A 21,413-nucleotide genomic window follows, 5' to 3' on the forward strand; every position below is an offset into this window, starting at 1 on the left:
ATATGTTGTTCCAGGGACCCCCCAGAAGCAGAGATTTGAGTTACAAAACTTTGCTTTGAAAAATATTTACAGTATATTGAAAAATGTGCACACATTTTCAAAAATGTTCAAAAATAGCAGATCTACAAGCTTGCAGCGCGGCACTCGAGTGCCGCGCTGTGAGCTTGTATATCTGCTATTTTTCAATAGTTAAAGCATTCAATAATTCTAGGCCTAAATGGGTTTAAACACAGTATCTGTTTGATAAGGTGAGGCTGCGGGGTCTGGGTACTGTAGACCCACACATTAGCTACTCCCACGTACTGTACACTACAGTAAATATAACACAGGCACAGCCTGGGGGAGACGCAAGGTGGATCAAACGCAATATTTTTTCAGAGAACATCAGTCTCTATATAAAGCCAAGTGCGCACTGCGGAGGGAGGCATCAGGTGCGACTCGTTGTGTACAATTATAGGCTACCGCCGCCGTGGTAGTAAAGAGACGCTTATGTTCGATCAGTGAATATTTCCCGTGATAAAAAAGCAGAATGATTAAACTGGTTTCCAGTTCTCTCTCTCTCTAGACTTCTCAGGAGGAGGAGGAGAGGCTCCATCGGTGGACAGTAGCAGCACCATCACCAACACGTCCACACGCTGAATGTAAATTAACCGGACAATCAGCGTGCCCATTCACACGTAGTGTTTATTACACACATAATATGAGGATAGGAGAGGATAAAGTGCACAGATAAAATGCAAAAATAAAGTGCTTTGGGTATTAAAGGGATAGTTTCACCGTAATTTTTTTTCTTACCCTAACCCTTGAATTCATGGATATGTTTTTGTTGTCGCATTCCTAGGCCAATCATTTGAGGAGACTCACTCTTTGTGTCTCCATAGGGAACAAAGCAGGCTCTTTGTGTCTCCACTGCTGCTGGTCTTAGGAATGCCACAAAAACAAAGAAATAATCATGAAAAAAACAAAGAAATAATCATGAATTCAAGTCTCCATGGGTTGAGTAATCGATAGAGAAAAGGTGATTTTGGGGGTGAACTATCCCTTTAAACACAGGGGTGGGCAATTATTTTTTCCATGGGGCCACATTAGTCAGAGCGTTTTGTGCACAAATCGTGCACTTTATGATAGAAGCATGAAATTTGGCACACAGTTAGAACATGCCATATGGAACATTTTTGGCTTGGGAAACTTGTATTTGGACTTTACTATACAGTAAAATAATACAAAACATAAATATGCTTTAAGTAGCATGTGAGTGGTAAAACTCTTTTTTTTTTTTTTTTTTTTTCGGGATTCTGAATACAGTGCAAACATTTGTTTTGCATGACAAACATTCCTTTCCGAAATATGGCCCCTCAAAACTGTAAAAAGTGATGACTCATCACTAAACCATAGTTTTATGGGGGCCGTTTTAAAAACAAATGCTTGTATTGGATTCAGAATCATGACAAACCCCACGTTTGATCCCTCACATGCTACATAAAGCATATTTTTTTTAATTATTATTTTACTGTATCCACCTGTTTCCGCAAGACTTTACTGTAGCATTATCTGCGGGACACTTCCGGTTAACAGCAGACATACAAGCTCACGTCGCGTCACAGATGCAACCGTTGTGAGCTTGTAGATCACACTCGGCTGCGACCGGAAATGCCGCTCACCTTCTGCGCAATGCACGATGGGATGTTGGAAAGTTGTGGATAGTAAAGTCTATGAGACGCCAACTTTGATTGGCTCCCACAAGTTTCCCAAGACAAATCTGCGATGGCCCTATAGCCAAAAATGTTCCTTATGGCATGTTCTAACTGTGTGCCAAATTGCACGATTCCATCAACATATTGCTCGAAACGCCTGGACTACATGAACAACAGAAAATATTGTGTAGGGCCGGGCCAAAAGGCAGTGCTCCCGGCAAGATGTGCACCCCGCAAAGTAAACACACGGCTTTACCTCCGACTAGTAAATAAATACATAGCAGTCTAATTTTTGTTGAAAACCCGGCATTCAGCATCGACTTTTCGGCAAACCAATGATCACGCACACGTGCTGATGTACGCACCATATGTACATGAATAAAAATTGTACGGCCCCCGGGCCGTACAATGCCCAGGTCTGCTTTAACACAACACACGCTGTATGTTTTTCATTTATTTTTTTCAAATGTAATTATAGCCATTTTATTTGTTAGTTTAGTTAGTTATGGTGTGTTGTGAGTATCCCACTGATTCAATTCAATCTTTATTTCAGACCCAGGGAGATCCATATCAGTTACAACACAATAAAACAATTCAACAACTAATAAATAAATCATTCAAAAATAAAAGCACAATGCACCAAGCCCAAATGACATTTAATAATGTTGTATTTGCAACTGTACTAATGTGTCTGTATGTTTTATTTTTATATTTATGTGGACCCCAGGAAGACTAGCTGTGGTTGCTATGGCAGCAGCTAATGGGGATACTTAATCAAATCAAATCAAATCAAAAATCACACACACACACAAGCACGCACACACGCACGCATGCACACACGCACGCACTCACACACACATACACAGTAAATAAGGAGGATTGAAGGATGAAGAGAGAGTGATAAAGGTTTAGACAGAGGCAGGGACCTGAGAGCACAGAGGGTGAAAGGCCAAGAGACGCATGGAGCAAACAGATGGAGGAGGTGATGGTGATGGTTAATTACATGAGATGGGCTTCAACACACACAGGAGGATAAACCTCACACACAGTGGGAGAGGGGGGGGAGAGAGAGAGAGAGAGAGAGAGAGAGAGAGAGAGAGAGAGAGAGAGAGAGAGAGAGATTCAGTTGATGGGTGATAATGGATAGTAGGCTATCACACTGGTGGGAGCAGGACAATGGTTGTGGGCCCCCAAATAATTGGCAAAACACAAAGACTTATTTTAACGCGTCGTGCTGTGACGCGTTGTGAGCTTGGAGGTCTGCTATTTTCGACATTTCCACCAAAGGCCCTTTTAGAAATTTCAGCCCCTGCCTCTTTAACATTCTTGCTCAGGGCAGGGGATGCACTTGTACATCAGGCCGCCAGCCACCTCACAGAAACAGGAGTTACGACTTCCGGTTAGGATGTAGGAGAGGAGACACGCACGAAAAGGTGGCTCTCCGCAAACTTTCCATTTAAATTGATTTAAACCGTTTATTGAGACATAGTTCAACTTGGAAGAAGACCCTGAGTAGCTATTAATGTATCATGTCCCGCCGAGGTGGTAAAGGCTCGCAGCAGAAGAACCTGAGCGGATATATTACACGGCAGCAGCGATCACTCGCCGACGAAAGAGCAACAGACAGCATGGCCAGCCCGGCGGCTAGCACAGCTAGTGCTAATGGAGCTAGCATTGTTAGCTCTGGCCTCCCACCAGACCTGGAGGCTCTCCGCTTAATACTGACTGCTTCTATGGAAGAGATAGCTGGAAGGGTGACCGAAAGGGTGATTGGAAAGGCACTCTCTCCTCTGACAAAGGCTATGGAGGAGGTGAAGACGGCTATCACAGATCACAGCCAGCGTATTTTTGACTTGGAGGAAGGCCTGACGGAGTTTACAGACCGAGTCACCGTTCTTGAACGACTATGCGAACAACTCACGACTCAGAACGCCTCCCTCAGTGAACGAATGGAGGACGCTTCTAATCGGTCCAGGCGCTGCAATTTGCGAGTCATGAACGTCGTCGAAAAGAGCGCAGAGGAGAGGAAAGATTGCGTTCAATTCATGTCTAACCTTTTCTTCAAAGTGCTCGGGCCTGATGTGTACCCTTCTCCTCCTGTTTTGGACAGAGCCCATAGGATCGGTAAAGAGCGCTCGGGTGCCTCTGCAAAACCGAGGGTGATGATAGTACGTTTCCACTACTTCCAAGACAAAGTCCGTGCCCTAAAAGCCGACCGGAGCCAGCTCAACTGGAGAGGCCAGAAGCTCATTTTCTACCCGGACTATGCCCCTGCCACGGCCAAGCTTAGAAGTTCATTCCTGCGAATTAAATCTTTATTATTCGCTAAAAAACTCAAATTCCGCCTCGTCTTTCCCGCTGTCTTAAAACTGGAATTCAAGAACAGAACCCACGAATTCAAGACCGCCGCAGACGCACAGCTGTTCTACGACCAGCACATCGCTCCACTCCCCGACCCACCACTGGATGTTAACGCCGCCGCCCGGACCGAGGATAAAGACGCCGCCGAACCGGAGGAGGAGGATGGTGCCACTGTCCCCGGCGAGGACGACAACGACGACCGCGGCGCGACTGGGGGAGGCGGCGCGGCCAACCTGGATCGAGCCATCAACGATGTCAACTCAACTGGGGGAGGAGGCGACGTGTACGAAGACGTGGACACCTCAACTTATGCTGCTACAGGTAACGATGCTGTCGAGCCTGACAAAATGGACGGCTCCAAGAGGCCAGACGACAATGACTAATGTCTGTTCTAGGTGTGGGATAAACACTCTATAAGTGCATACACATTTGTATCTAATCCCAACCAGCCACTATTACTTCGGACTTGTTGATATGGGGGGGGATTGATGATTGGGGAACAGGATGGTGCGCTCTCGGACAATGCTATGGACATTTAGAATAGTACTTATTATTATTATCTACTTTTTTTTCTCTACAAAACTTTTTTTTCCGTTCCTTTTTTGGCTTTAAACTACGAGCTGTTTGGACTCTAACTTTTCCTTTTTTTTGTTTTATTATTTCTGTCTATATTTCCTTACTTGGGGGGAGGGGGGAAACGGGCGACTTATTGTTTTCTATTTTTTTTTATGATCATGACACGCAACAATCATAATGTAAGCTAATTGTCAGACCTACTGGAAATCGGAGTTAAATGTTGTCTTTCATTTCTTAACTTCCCTTTAACTGGTGCACGTGAGTCTGCTATATAGCTTATGAACAAGATGTAAATGTGGACCGAGACAGGTTTGGGTAACCTCGGTATATGCGACTTGAGTGATTAAATGCTCAGTGGCTGTTTTTTCTTTTCTTTTTCTTCTGTTGCTGTAAACGTGTAGGGGGAGGAGAGATATCGTGTCACGTTGCTTTGCCTTTAGGTCTGTGACTGAGTGACAACCTCCCTCTTATGACACGTGACATAATGTTCTACTCTTGAGCTTACTCTACTTTCTGTTATGGTTGTTGTGGTTTTCTTCACTGACGCCCTACTGCCCCCTACCTAAACCCTCCATTTAGATCTCTGGTTATTGTAGTTCTCAATTGTAGTTCTTAGCACTTTGTGATTTCTGCCTCCATCCAGTGGCAATTCTGTAGAATACACCAAGGGGAAATATATGCTGATAGATGGATTAGATGAGTACATTTGGCTTTGCTGAAGTTGCTGATTCTATACCACACTCCTCCCCTCTGAGAGTTATTACTTTTATTTTTTTTATTTACTAATAATACTTCATGGGGTGAATGGATGTCCTATATAAGTGAATTGAATTGATAATAATTAAAAACCATATATTTTAATACATTGGGAAAAAAAAAAAAAAAAAAAAGATGGTTTAGATGAAACTCATATTTTCGTATTTTACTCTATATAGTCTTTTGCGTACCCATAATGCCCTCTTAGCCTTTACCATAATACGCTATATACAGATGGGCTCCAGGAGATACTCACTGGATGGAGATAGATTATAGCCTTTGTTACAGTATATATGTATATGTTTTCTTTTCTTTTCTTTTCTTTTCTGTTCTGTTCTTTGCTATTCACTGTTAATGTTCCTATCCCTTTTTTTGTAGTTCTCAATTGTAGTTCTTAGCACTCTGTGATTTCTGCCTCCATCCAGTGGCAATTCTGCAGAATACACCAAAGGGAAATATATGCTGATAGATGGATTAGATGAGTACATTTGGCTTTGCTGAAATTGCTGATTCTATACCACACTCCTGAGAGTTATTATTATTATTATTTTTTTTAAATTATTTACTGATAATACTTCATGGGGTGAATGGATGTCCTATACAAGTGAATTGAATTGAATTGATAATAATTAAAAACCATATATTATAATACATTGGAAAAAAAAAAAAAAAAAAAAAGATGGTTTAGATGAAACTCATATTCTCGTATTTTACTCTATATAGTCTTTTGCGTACCCATAATGCCCTCTTAGCCTCTACCATAATATGCTATATACAGCTGGACCTCGGGAGATACTCACTGGATGGAGATAGATTATAGCCTTTGCTACAGTATATATGTATATGTTTTCTTCTCTTTGCTATTCTTTTTTTTTTTTTTACTAATTGGGAGTAGCACTGTTAATGTTCCTATCCCTCTTTTCCCTCATAATTGGGAATACATTGGTTAAATTCATTATTCTTAACACTTGGTAACCTTACTCGGGTTTGAACTTCTTTTTTTTTTTTTGTACTAAAACTTTTTTGTTCTATTTTCAATGTCAATATTATGGTTATGATTGTGACTATGTGGGGAGTCACCCAACACGCGTTCAGGTTAGAATAGATTATGATCAGGAATAACACCGATTGGAAGCGTTTTGGATATTTTTTCCCGCTGTCCTTTTCTTTTTGGAAAGCTGACTTAGGGAACCGGGGAATATTGCTATCGACCACACTCGACACTGTATTTATGTTTTTGTTTGTCCTTTTGCTTTCTGTATTTAATAAGTCTTCAAGATGTGTAATAATGCTTGTAAACTGTTCTCTATGTCACACGATATTACAAGTCATACGCTAGGAGTGCAACGGACAAGTCATCCTCCACTTTTTTACTTGACCCAACTAAATTGGTATGAGTAGATGCTCCAATATAAAGTTTATTTCATGGAATGTGAAGGGCTTAAATGGGCCGATAAAGAGATCCAAAGTTTATTTACAATTGAAAAGGCTGAAACCAGATATTGCTTTCTTACAAGAGACTCACCTTCGATTATCTGATCATACTAGATTACGCAGCAATTGGGTGGGCCAATATTTCCATTCAAGCCTGGATAGTAGAACTAGAGGGGTTGCCATCTTAATAAATAAGAGATTAAACTTCACTATTTCTGACACTAAAGTTGATAATGCGGGGCGGTATATTATTCTAACGGGTACTCTTCATCAGATACCAGTAGTCCTGGTGAATGTTTACGCCCCAAACTGGGACGATGCCAGATTTGCGAACAACCTTTTGTCATCTCTTCCCAACTTAGATACTCACCGCCTCATCTTTGGGGGAGATCTGAATTCAGCGATGAACCCTACATTAGACAAATCAAACCCTAAAATTCAACAACAATCGGCTATGGCTAAAGCCTTTGATGTGTTCATGAAGGAAAATGGTTGTGTTGATCCCTGGAGAGAGAGAAACCCTCAAACAAAAGGATTCTCCTTTTTCTCAAATGTGCACAAAACATTTACTCGAATTGACTACTTTTTTGTTGATCAGTCTTTCCTGCCAGCCGTTGAATTATGTGATTATACGGCTATAGTCATTTCAGACCATGCAGCTATACAACTTGATATAAATTTCTCTAACTGTCAAAGGGAAAGACCCTTATGGCGTTTCAATTCATTGCTTTTGTCTGAAAAAAAGTTCTGCGACTACATTTCCAGCTCGATCGACACTTTTATTATTACAAACAAAACGGAAGACACTTCTGCCTCCATTTTATGGGAATCGTTGAAGGCTTTTCTCAGAGGCCAAATAATTTCATACTCAATATCATCCAACAAGGCCAAACAACAAAAATTTGACGGTTTATGTAAGGACATCGCTGATTTGGACAAACTCATAGTGTCAAACCCTACCCCAGAGTTATGTAAAAAGAGGCTCGACCTTCAGAATAAAGTTAATTTACTGACTACAACAACCGCTGAGAAGCTACTAACTAGATCGAAGGGACGGTATTACGAACATGGAGATAAATGCAGCCGCCTTTTAGCACACCAACTTAGGCGGCAAGCTGCCACCCGGCAGATCTTGCAGATAAAAGATGGCTCTAATACACTACAGACAACTCCCTCTGGAATCAACCAGGCATTTGCTAGTTTTTATTCCACTCTCTACAAATCGGAGTCTCCAAACGACCCATCTGATGCAACAGCATTTCTTTCAAATCTCAATTTCCCTAAACTCGACTTAGCCGAGGCAGAGCGGATAGATAAACCTTTAGCTCTAACGGAGCTAACTGAGGCCATTAAATTAATGCAGAGCAATAAATCTCCAGGCCCGGACGGCTACCCTTCAGAATTTTATAAAACATTTAGCGAAAAACTTTCTCCTCTACTGCTCGACATGTACAACGAATCCTTGACTAATGGAGCTCTTCCGCCAACTCTAACACAGGCAACTATCTCCCTTATTCTCAAAAAAGATAAAGACCCAACTAGCTGTGGATCTTATAGACCTATTTCCTTGCTAAATGTTGATAGTAAGATTTTGGCTAAGACACTTGCCATTAGACTGGAAAAAGCCTTACCTGATATTATCTCAGAGGAACAGACTGGTTTTATACAAAAACGCCACTTATTTTCAAATGTTAGGAAATTAATGAATTTAGTGTACTCGTCAAAACCATCCAATACTTCTGAGGCGGCCATTGCTATGGACGCCGAAAAAGCGTTTGATAGGGTCGAGTGGGAATACTTGTTCATGGTACTTAGAGAATTTGGTTTTGGTGATACTTTCATTTCATGGGTTCAACTTCTATATACCTCCCCTAAGGCGAGTGTCTGTACTAACGGTTCTAGATCAGAGTACTTTACCCTGACTAGAGGGACAAGACAGGGTTGCCCCCTATCCCCACTCTTATTTGCGATATCAATCGAACCGCTTTCTATAGCGTTGAGGACCTCACGACTCTTCCGTGGGATAGTGCGTGGGGGTATTGAGTACAGGGTTTCTCTCTATGCTGATGATTTACTATTGTACCTATCCAACCCTGTCCCAGCCATCCCTCATGTGCTTGCTATATTAAAGGATTTCGGTAGCTTCTCGGGGTACAAACTGAACTATCAAAAGAGCGAGTTTTTCCCTATTAACGATAGCGCAAAAGGTATTGCACAAACAGATGTGCCATTCCACATTTCAGCCTCTGGTTTCAAATATCTAGGTGTAAATATTACGAACAAGTTCACTTCACTTTTTTCTGCAAATTTTACCCCCCTATTAGACCAAGTAAAGTTAGATCTTCAAAGATGGGATAGCTTGCCTCTGTCTCTGACAGGAAGGATTCAATCTGTTAAAATGACTATACTTCCGAAATTCTCCTTTCTCTTTCAATGTATTCCAATATACATCCCTAAATCATTCTTTGTAGTTCTTGATCGGATCATATCACCATTTATATGGGCGGGTAAACAGTCTAGAATTAAAATTTCTACTTTACAAAGAAGTCGCGAAGATGGTGGCCTGGCCCTTCCAAATTTTACATTTTACTATTGGGCTGCCAATGTGCAGAAGTTGGCCTACTGGTTCCACTCCCCATCGACGGACTGGTGCTTATTAGAGGCCCAATCCTGTCGCTCAACCTCTCTTGCTGTATTGGTCCATTCTAAACTTCCCTTATCACCGACTAAATATACTACTAATCCAGTGGTCATCGCTTCTCTAAAAATTTGGTCGCAACTGAGGTCCCATTTTAAATTCAAAGACAGCTCAATAAATTGCCCCATAGTTCACAACCATTTGTTTCCTCCCTCTACACTAGATTCTGCTTTCACTATTTGGAAAGATAAGGGAATTGTTAAATTCTCTGACCTATATGAGAAAAACATATTCTGTAGTTTCGATAAAATTCGGACCAAATTTGACCTGCCCAGAAATAATCAGTTTCGTTTTTTCCAAATCAGAGATTTTGTTAGAAATCATTTCCCTTCATTCCCTGAGAGGCCGAGGGATCTACCTTGGGAAACTCTCCTAAAATTGCAACCCGGAGGAAAAGGACATATTTCAATGACTTACTATTCTATCACCCAACTAAATATGTTCCCACTGGCCAAGAACATGGAGAATTGAGTGACTGAATTGGGTGAAGCCTTTCCTGACGAGTGGTGGGACGGGGCTATTGACAGGATTAATACGTCGACGTCATGTGCAAGATTGGGACTTATTCAATTTAAAATCTTTCATAGACTTCATTATTGTAAATCAAAGCTCGCTAAGATATATCCTGATGTTGATGACAAATGTGATCGCTGTGCGCTATCGCCAGCAAACCATACTCACATGTTCTGGTCTTGCCCAAAGCTAGTACAATATTGGACAAAAATCTTTGAGATTCTCTCTGAAGTGTTCTCGGTTCAATTGGAACCTTCACCCCAAATAGCTATTTTTGGAGTGCCATCGAATTTTCAGCTACTAACAACAAAGAAATCCAACATATTGGCCTTCGCAACATTAGTGGCAAGACGTAGGATATTACTGTTATGGAAATCTCCAACCCCTCCTTCTGCTGATTTATGGTTGAAGGACATCATGGGATTTCTAAAATTGGAAAAAATAAAATTCACACTGAGGGGATCGGTAGACAGATTTTTCTCAACCTGGCAACCACTTATCACATACTTTGAGGGTCTGAGGACAATTGCAGTAGACTGACCAACACTGTACAACTCAGAATATTTAATGGCCACCTCTCGGGGCAACTTGTAATGATATACATAATTGAGGAGGATGATGTCTGTTAGCACTCTATCGACTTGATCTGTGTAAATAATACAACTATGGTTTCTAGGAGACTTAATTCCATTGGTATTTTATTATATATATTATATATATATATATATTATTTTATTTTTTTATTTTAATTTATTGTACTTAACTTTGTTTGTGTAACTATTTTTCTTTACTATCGTGCATATTGTGTACGCTGATTTATTATTTTGTATTTATTTTATTGTTACTGTCTTTATTATTGTTTCAAGGAGTGATTAATGATAGCAACATGGGGGGAGGGTTGGGGAAAAGGGGAAAAAAAAAAGAAAAAGAATGTCTTTGCAATATTGACTTGTTTGATGTACAATGTTGAAACATATGTGACATGAATAAAGATATATATAAAAAAAAAAGAAACAGGAGTTACTGCAGGCTCTGCCCTGTGAGCCACATGGCTCAGCAACCGTTGGTTCCCAAGCTACTTGAGGTAGTTCCATTGATCCAAGCCGATAAACAATCGATTGATTGATCATTAAGATAAACATGCTCAGAAAATGCCCACGGCCCTCCCATCTGACTTAAGTGGTCAGATGGGAGCATAATGTAAATTATGTTATCAACAAAATCGTAGTGTCTTGCATGATCCTCACGGCTCACGAGTGGGCCCAAGCCTGCAGGTTGAGAACCGCTGTATTAGCTTAACAACATGCAAGTTAGTCTGGTGTAAAATAGCGTTGTCATCATTATCATCGACAATAAATGAGTGTGCTTTGGAATGTGGGCTTTGGAATAAGGCGCTATATAAATGCACCATTTACCATTTATTTTATCCTCCTTGACTTGAAGTTTGAGATGAACTACCCTTTACATATCTTTTGGAATTTGTTCATTTTATCTACAGTAAGTTCAGAGAATTGAAGCTTTGTTCTTGCCTTTTCGTAGTAGCTAATAGAATCTTTCCAACCTGATATTATTTATGTAGTGTTTATTTCACACACTTGACAATATGTCAAAACATGTACTCTTTTCATACAGGTTTAAGGACCCTTTTGCACTGTTACTGTTATGTTGCATTTGGGTCTTTTGAACCTTGAGAGCGCTTGAATAAATCCACCAGTATGAGAAACAAGCTGTGTAGTTTTTTGGACCAAAGGCAGTGATTCTTAGCCTTAATACAACTTTTATTTTGTGCATTCGCTTATACTGTAATGACATGGCCATGTTGGCCAGGTTGAATGTGGTTACAACCGGAACACATTGGCAGCATAATTGCCAACACCAGTGTCGTGAAACAAGTCAAATAATGGCTGGTATAACGGCCCAACTGATATGTTGGTCTGGCTCTGGTCTGTGCACAGCTGTGATATTATGAATGTGGATCTTTTTACACACTCTCTCCCATCGCTAAATCCTCTTAATTAAACCTGGCAGGGGGACTGGACTCTGTTACTGATTACTATCTCAGTCAGACTATTGTTGAGTGACTCCATATTATTCATGTGGTCCCTAAAAGGTAATTTTATTCAGGAACACTGCGTGTGTGTGTGTGTGTGTGTGTGTGTGTGTGTGTGTGTGTGTGTTTGTGTGTGTAAGAGTGTGCGTGCACGTGTGTGTGTGTGTGTGTGTGTGTGTGTGTGTGTGTGTGTGTGTGTGTGTGTGTGTGTGTGTTTGTGTGTGTAAGAGTGTGCGTGCACGTGTGTGTGTGTGTGTGTGTGTGTGTGTGTGTGTGTGTGTGTGTGTGTGTGTGTGTGTGTGTGTGTGTGTGTGTGTGTGTGTCACTCACCTCCTTCTCGCCACATATGTGACTGACAGTGGAGCCGGAGGCGGGGCTGGAGGCGGGGCCTATCACAGAGACCACGCCCTTGGGTAGAATCTGGCACACTGAGGAGACAAGAGAGAAAGTAAGAACACACAGTGCTGCCAAGTCTGCTTATTTTAAGTGCAGGGCTTTTTACTTATATCGTCGTTGTCAGGTTGAAACCTTGTACGTCCAAGATCGTTCGTTTTCTATTACTTTAACTTATTTTAACCCATTTAGAACGGGTACACATTATTGTGTATCATTATTTTATGCTTTAACTATTGAAAAAGATCTGCTATTTTTTTTAAATCGTTTTGACCCGATTCTGTCTTTTGAATCTTTCTAAGGTGTTTTGAAAAACCTGTTTCTATGTCAGCAATGTGGCCAGCCATCGTCAAAGAAAAGGTCCTTTCCACTTAAAGTGATCCCTGACTAATACGACAAATATGCCTTAATACATTATAATTGTCCTCTATAACTACAATGTAAAATTAAAAACACCTAAATTATTTTATTTATTCTAGAAATAGCTAATCTTTCACTCAATAGGGGAAATGCCCATCGCAAGTTGATGATGTCATAAATGTCAAGTGTGATCTATCCCTATGGAATTTATGGCATGCATGTGAAAATAAAAACAAACTTAATACTTCCTATGGTTAATATGAGCATCAAATCAACATTTCAAATGTGTTTGTGTTTTGTTTTTTTGCACATGCATGCCATAAAAATGACACATGACATTTATGACATCATCAACTTGCGACAGGCCTTTCCCCTACTGAGTGAAAGATTAGCTATTTCTAGAATAAATAAAATATTTAAGGTGTTTTTAATTTTACATTGTAGTTATAGGGGTTTTCACGTGAAGGACCCCCAAAATGATATGTATTCTGGCCACGGACCCCCATCTCAAAATATTTACTTCCAGGAACCACCCAGAAGCAAAATTTGAGTTACAAACGTTCGCTTTAAAAATACATATTTTCAAAGATTTGCACACATTTTCACGACTTTTTGAAAAATAGCAGATCTACAAGCTCGCAGCGCGGCACTCAGTGCCGCGCTGTGAGCTTGTAGATCTGCTATTTTTCAATAGCTAAAGCATTCAATAATTCTAGGCCTAAATTTAAACAGTGAAAATATCCCATCTACAAGTTTGTAGATCTGCTATTTTCCCTACTTTTGTTGCGACACTCTTGTACGATGAAGTCGGGCGTTCGCTTATCAAAAACACGCTGAAAAGTTGAAGTATGGAGACAGGAGGTTTGGGGCCGACAGCATGGATGTACGGTAGCTGTCATGGCTGGTCGGGGGCGGACGCACAACCGTGGGGAAAGATGTAAAAGATGTGGACGTTTTTAAAATGCGGCAAGGAGGTGCGGGTGATTGCAATTCTATTTCATCCCTCAATGCCACTGTAGCAGGATAATCTGTCTTGTTATAATCTCATTAATGTGGAAATAATGGAGGTAAACGCCGACACGCTTGGGATTAAAATCTCCCATGTCTTAGAGCTGCGACTCCCAACCTGGGGGCCGGGGCCCACCGGTGGGCCATGAGGATATTGCAAGAGGACCACCCAAATCATTTGCAAAACACTATGAATAATAATTGATAATATAACGTTAATATTATTTTGTTAAAGTAAAAAGAACACAGCAGCAGCCTAACAGTGTCTGTTAAGTGGTCAGATGGGTGGGCTGTGAATGCTTTCTAGATCATGGAAAATGTGAGCAAATATTTGAATATACAGTACAGTATATACTGTAGTGTAGGCTATAATATCAAATCTCAAATCTTTGCTTCTGGGGGATCCTGGCATTTTGGGGGGTTCTTTAAATGAAAAGGCTTGAGAACCAGTGGCATAAACAATACTTTCTTTAAAAAGAATGGGGGGGAAAGGAATTACTGCTTGATTTAGCTTGACATCATCCACTCAGTGACTGGTCTGTAGTGTAGCTGTGCAGAGTAGCAACAGGTCAATAATGAGACCAGCGGCTGTGGACGGTGTGTGTGTCATACTTATGTAATTGATCAGCTGTCAGAATCTGTCACTGATCAATAGTCCCTAGAGTGTCTAACATGTTCCTTCTGTCAGTAATGAATAGGAAGAACAGAATAGCTGATAATACCCTGTGTCTGCCATTGGCCTGCATCCAGCAAGGACAGAAGGTCAAACACTATCACATCACCAAGCGTTGTGAGCTTGGACATTTTGAAAGACAAATCTGTGAAAACGTTTGAAGAAGCTCGGGACTTTCTGCATAATGTGTCCTAATACTTTTATTTTTGGGGTCTTTTTGGCCGTTCGCGGTAGAGACAGACAGCGAGAGACATGCAGCAAAGATGGTCAGGAGCGGGACTTGAACCCACAACGCAGTGTCAAGCTACACATCCACCTACGAGTAGGTGCCTGGACCGCTGGACCACGGCCCAGGCCATACTTGTACTTTTATAAACAGTAGGCATGTGGGGAGACCACTAGGGGTCGCAAATGGAGTAAGACGCACGTTGCATCGCTGAGCTCCCGCAACTTCAATTTTACGATAAAACTGACTCCTTTTACCACATTTGGTTGATTTTTCCTCGCTAACCCCTTCCCCACACGACCCCGTCTACTTGTGTTGGGTTTTTATTTGACCAGAACTTTCCAGAAGATGTCTGACCGCAACAAACCGCCGACGCGGCAGGATAGCAGGAGGCCTGAGGGTGCTGCTAGCACTGGCTCCTCCGAGCTAGCCGCCGTTGCTAAGATGATTGAGCAATCAATGGAACAACTCCGAGTCGCTCTCACCAACGAATTCAGAAATACCTTTGCCGCCCTCGAATCCAGACTAGATAACCATCAGATGGCCATCTCTGACCAGGACCAGCGCCTGGTTACAGTCGAGGACGGGCTAAACCGCTACAGCGACCGCATGGAGGAGGTGGAGGCTAGGTGTTCTTCCATGGAAGAAAGCTACAACAAGCTGATGTCCAGGATGATCTCGCTCGAGGGACGAAGCAGGCGCTCCAACATAATTTTAGTTGGTTTGGATGAGTCAGTTATGCCTGGTAGTGGTGTACAGCCCACTGATTTCTTTGCAGAGGTCTTGGTGGACATTCTGGGCAAGGACGTGCTTCCCTCGCTGCCAGAACTGGACCGTTGTCACAGGGCGCTGACTGCCAAGCGACCCCCCGGCTCCAAGCCCCGAGCGGTCATTGCTCGTCTACACCGCTACAAAGTTAAGGAGGCCATTGTGCGAGAGGCTCGGAAGAAGAGAGGTTCCCTATCCTACAAGGGTAAACCAGTTCTAATCTTTGAAGACCTATGCCCGGAGGTGCTGGAGCAAAGATCTAAATACCGTGAAGTAATGAGCGGCCTATGGCACCAGGGCTTCAAGCCGTCTCTGTTTTACCCTGCACGGCTCTCCATTACCACCAAAGACGGCAAGAGGAAACAACTATCGTCCCCCAAGGAGGCTGCTGCTTTCTTGAAATCCCAGACCAGAGCTGCTTCAGCGTCACCGCCGCCGGGAGGAGAGGACGGGAGAACCACCTCGCCGCCAACAGAACCGGGAGGAGGAGATGACGGCGCTACCTCGACACCAGCGGAGCCGGGAAGGAGGGATGATGTGGCCGCATCGACATCGAAGCCTCCGGGGCCGCCAGCGTCGTCTCCGGGGCGAAGCCTCGCTCTCTCACCGACGATGAGTTCACCCTCCAGACCTGCTAGCCTCCAGCTAACCTACTGAGCGTAACGTTTTCTCTCTTTATTCTCCCACTTTTTACCTATTAGAACGTATTAGTTAATATGGACGGTAATATGGCTTAAATAGCCAGGTCATGTCGACATTTATTTTTTTCTGGTCCACTTTTTTCTTTGTTTTCACTTTGCTACCACTATCGCGCCTAGTACCATACTTTCCCCTTTTATTTACCCAATTGACGTTTTAGTTCATGTTTGTCATTATGGATGGTACTAGGACTAATATAGCTTGTACACGTCGACATTTGTTTTGTTTCTTTTCCACTTTTTGATATCTTTATTATTACGACATTTGCTCTGTCTCTCGCATTGCTGGGGGAGCTAACCGCCATACTTCCCGTGTTTTGTTTTTATTTATTCATAATCCTCTGTCGCTATTTAAATGTTCCTGTTTCGTGGACAATAGTACAAGAGCATGTGGTGCTTTACGTTTCTGTCCGATGCCGTTGGAATGCTTTTATTGACGTTTTCTTTTTATAAATGCGGCCCCTTTTTACTTAGCCTATACGTTTTTTTTTATTAGCATTGTTGTTAGCCACATCGTGGCTGCTAGCCGCTTGCTTGACTTCCGCTTCCGGGTCGCGGCCGTCCGGCCACGTCATCACCCGTGAACTCTATGTGCCGGCAACATAGCGCCCCCTCTCGTTTCGACGGACTAATTGCACCACATTATACTGCAGGTTACGGTGGTAACCCTGGCTCTTTGAGACTAGTTTTTTTTTAGCTTTGGGATTGATAGCCTTAGGGATGTTTAAGTGCCTTTTTTGACAGACTGGATATATTTCTAAGTGGAATAGCTTGTTTAATGCCTTATTTATTTTACTTTTTGGAACTTCTGATATTTATTTGTTTTTCATTTTTTTTATAACCAATGCTGTTTTTATTATTTATAATTACCCGTATATACTTTCAACAGTTTCACAGTATTTAGGGGTTTGTTGGGGGGGGGGGTGGGGGGTGGGGGATTGTTTTGGTTTTCTTACTGGAAGAAGTAAGCATTTCGAGCTGCTTTATTCTTGGTGCGTGGATGCGCATGCATGTGTCCACGCTTGTGGGCGCATGCGTGCGCACTCATGTATTCATGTATATGTTTTGTTTACACATTTATATATGGTTGTACATCCTGTTGTTTTTTTTTTTATTTATCCTCTTTCTACAAATATCTTTGTTTGCTCTGTTCATGGTGCATGGGTGCGCATGCTTGTGCTCACGCTGTGTGTGCATGTATGCGCATCCTTGTGCATATTAAGAGTACATATGGGTACATAGGTGTACATCCTTTCTTTTTTATATATATATATTTTTTTATAACAACCTATACTTCTTTTCTTCATCCTTCTCTTTTGTGGTATTTACCAGTGCGGGAGTGCGGCTTTTGAGAGGTGTAGTCTTGCATTGGGTGTGTTTGAAGGTTTTCTGATAAGATGTTTGGTCCCTGTACATTTGGGGACATGCCCCTCTCTTGTAGGGCGTTTCTATGTTTCTATGTGTTCTACGTACTGTATGTGTTATATGTTTCTTTTTTGTTTAGCTCAGGTCACGCAGGTTTGTTCTCTTTGATGGGCGGGGATGACATGTCCCCTGGCCTCTCTAGGCCTAATCTGACTAATCTATTGCTCATTCTCTATGGCCAATATGGATAATATAAAGCTTTGCTCCTGGAATGTCAGGGGCCTACAGAAACTAGCTAAGAGGAAGGCGGTTCTATCCTTTTTAAAGAAAGAGAACGTTTCTATTGCTTTTCTACAGGAGACTCATATGGAGGCCAAGGATATTGTTAAGCTTCAAAGGAATTGGGTGGGACAGGTTTTTGCTACCGCTTATTCCTCATTCAGTAGGGGCGTGGCTATTCTGTTCAATAAGAATCTTGCTTTTAAATCCCTTGTTACTACAGTGGACAGCCAAGGCCGCTATGTTATTGTCAAGGGTGTTCTTAAAGGTAAAGATATGACATTCATGAATGTTTATGCACCCCCTGGGTACTCACCTGATTTTCTATCCAAGGTTTTTGCAGAATTTGCAATCCTGGCCACTGGGGATTCGTTTGTGGGGGGGGATTTCAATTGTCACCTTGATCCCTCTATGGATAAACTCCCACCTAGTACGACTCCCCCCACGAGGCAGGCCAGGACTCTTAAATCTTTATGTTCAGACGTTGGATTTTCTGATGTCTGGAGAGCCCTTTGCCCGTCCGATTTGAAATTTTCCTTTTTTAGTGCTCCTCATACTAGCTACAGTAGAATAGACTATTTCTTTATCCCCTCCTCTAAACTGTTTTTGGTCTCCTCCTGTACGATCGGAAGTATTGTTTTATCAGACCATGCTCCTATATATATGACTTACTCTCTTTCTGAGGAAAGGGCACTATCAAAACGCTGGAGGTTTAACTCGTCTCTTCTTAAAGATGACAGATTCATTTCTTACTTTTCCTCGGAATTCAAAGTGTTCTATTCAATTAACTCATCAACCACAGATGACCCTTCTCTCCTTTGGGAGACGTGTAAAGTATACACTCGTGGATTGATTATGTCTTATGTTGCCTCCAAGAGACGTAAAAAGGACGAACAGCGCAAACTCCTCGAATCCAAATTGGCTGATCTTGAAAAACAACATGTTTCTGCACCAAGCCCGGACCTACTTAAAGAACTTACTGCCACTCGTACCGCCTTAAATACTCTTTTAATTCAAGACTCTGAGCATTCTTTGAAATATGCCAGACAGAGGATGTACGAGTTTGGGGATAAGCCCGGCAGGTATTTAGCTAACTTGGCTAAAAAGAGAGCTGACTCTCAAACAATAGCCGCCATTTCGGACTCCAATAATGTTAGGTCTTTTGATACCAAAACTATTAACAAGGAGTTTGCTCTGTTCTACTCTAACCTTTATAAAACCGAACAACCTGATGGTGCCCCTCCGGAAGATATGTTGAATTTTTTAGAAGACTTGCGCCTCATTAATACTACAGATGCCCAGAATACTATGTTAAATGCCCCGATTACTAAAGAGGAGGCTCTGGCTGCCCTGAAGTGTATGCCCTCGGGGAAGGCCCCTGGGCCGGACGGGTTCGGATGTGAATTTTATAAGGAATTCAACAACATTCTTTTAGACCCCTTATTGGCTATGTTTAACCATTCGGCTGAGACCGGGATATTGCCTCAGTCCCTACGTGAAGCTAACATCTCCCTTCTCCTCAAGAAAGGAAAATGCCCCGAGAAGTGCGCCTCCTACAGGCCTATTGCCTTGCTTAATTCTGACCAGAAACTGCTCTCCAAAATTTTGGCTATGCGCCTAGAAAAAGTGCTCCCTTTCATTATTAAAGAAGACCAGACAGGTTTCATTAAAGGACGTAACTCCCATGACAATATGAGGAGACTTCTCAATGTCATTCAGCTGTCTCAGAGCTTTGATCACGACGCTATGGTGCTCTCTCTTGACGCGGAGAAAGCGTTCGATCGCGTTGAATGGACCTATCTGTTCTTAACGCTTGAGAAGTTCGGCATAGGTGAAAATTTTATCAACTGGGTCAAAGTTCTCTATAATTCTCGTAAGGCAGCAGTTCTGACAAATGGCCTTAGATCTGGCAACTTTCCCATCCAACGGGGGAATCCTCAAGGAGACCCGCTCAGTCCGCTGCTTTTTGCAATTGCTATTGAACCGCTGGCGGAAGCAATAAGACAGTCTGCCCGGATTCCTGGTGTTGTGATCGGTGAAAGGGAGCACAAAATTACTCTTTACGCTGACGATGTATTAATCTTTCTCTCCAGACCCCGCACGTCTGTTTTATGTCTGACGCAACTGATATCCAGATTTGGCGCCTTCTCGGGGTATAAGATTAACTTAACTAAGTCTGAAGCTATGCCACTTGGAACATTAACTTCTATCCCGAACTTATCTGAACCCTTTCCTTTTCGGTGGTCACCCGCTGGTTTTACTTACTTAGGGATTTCTATAACACCTACATTCGATAAGATGTACCAAGCTAATTTCCCTCCTCTCCTAGAAACCATTAAGACGGATTTAGTCAGATGGGCCCCTTTACCGCTTTCTTGGCTGGGTAGAATAGCCCTTATCAAAATGAACGTTCTCCCGAGAATACTGTATCCCTTACAAATGGTTCCTGTTTTACTGTCAAACAAGGTCATAAAGCAGTTAGAGGGTTGGTTGAGTTCCTTTATTTGGAATGGGAGGAAGCCTCGCCTGAGAATGGCCAAGCTTCAGATGGCCGGTGCGGATGGTGGTTTAGATCTGCCTAATATTAGGCTTTACCAACTGGCTGCACATCTCAGGGTGTTTACTGGCTGGCGTATTCCTGACCCATCTTCAATTTGGCTCGATATTGAATCCTCTCAATCTAGATGCTCACTTTGGAACTTATTGTTTATCAAAGACTTTAAATCTGTGAAGGAACTATGTTCTAACCCCATCACACTGTGTTCAATTAGGGCCTGGAGGGCTACACGTTCTATCGAGAACCGTTCTAAACTAACATCTCCTCTTACGCCAGTAGTGGGTAATCCCGACTTTAAGCCAGGTTATGAGGATGGGGGGTTCGAGGTCTGGCGGGCACAGGGCATCAGGAAGCTCGGAGATCTATTTAAAGGTCCAATTTTGATGTCCTTCGCACAGCTGCAGCAGCGTTTTGGTTTATTGAGACCTGAACTTTTTAGGTATTTCCAAATCAGAGCTTTTATTACTAAAGACACCTCACTGTTAACCAATTGTTCGGCTTCACAGGTGGAAAGTACTCTCTCTCTCCGATTGGCTAAAAACCTTATCTCTATTTTCTACCAAGTTCTGAATTCAAATTCCTCCACAAACTCCCATGCTGTCAAACAGCTATGGGAGAAAGATTTCAACATATCTATCGATAATGCTGATTGGAATGAAATGTGGACGTACGCAAAGGAGATTTCTGTCTGCAATCGGACTAAATCCATACAGTACCGCATATTACATCGTATACATATAACTTCTGTCCTTAAAAACAAAATGGATCCTAGTGTGTCCCCACTTTGCCTCAAATGCAAAACAGAAATTGGTAATTACGCTCATTGTCTCTGGTCATGTGTGAAGCTCCAGAACTACTGGTCTGATGTCGTAACAGAACTGTCAACCATTTTCGGTGTCCCCATAGAACCAGACCCCTTGTGTCTTATACTTGGTCTCCCAGATGGTCATATTGTCAATGCCAATCATAAGAGGCTATTCAATGTGTTAACGTTCGCTGCCAGG

General features: G+C 42.2%; 1 protein-coding gene across 1 annotated transcript in view; it reads right to left on the reverse strand.

The window, feature by feature from the left end:
* Positions 1–21,413, reverse strand: part of grik5 (glutamate receptor, ionotropic, kainate 5) — a gene marked incomplete at its 3' end in the record, with an annotated part of 126,643 nt that overhangs the window by 91,409 nt on the left and 13,821 nt on the right. The window contains 1 exon segment of the mRNA XM_080748588.1: positions 12,413–12,510. Coding sequence (XP_080604714.1) covers positions 12,413–12,510 — 98 coding nt within the window.

This window comes from Nannobrachium achirus (genome assembly GCF_963921795.1).
Source record: "Nannobrachium achirus genome assembly, chromosome: 2".
NCBI lineage: Eukaryota > Metazoa > Chordata > Actinopteri > Myctophiformes > Myctophidae > Nannobrachium > Nannobrachium achirus.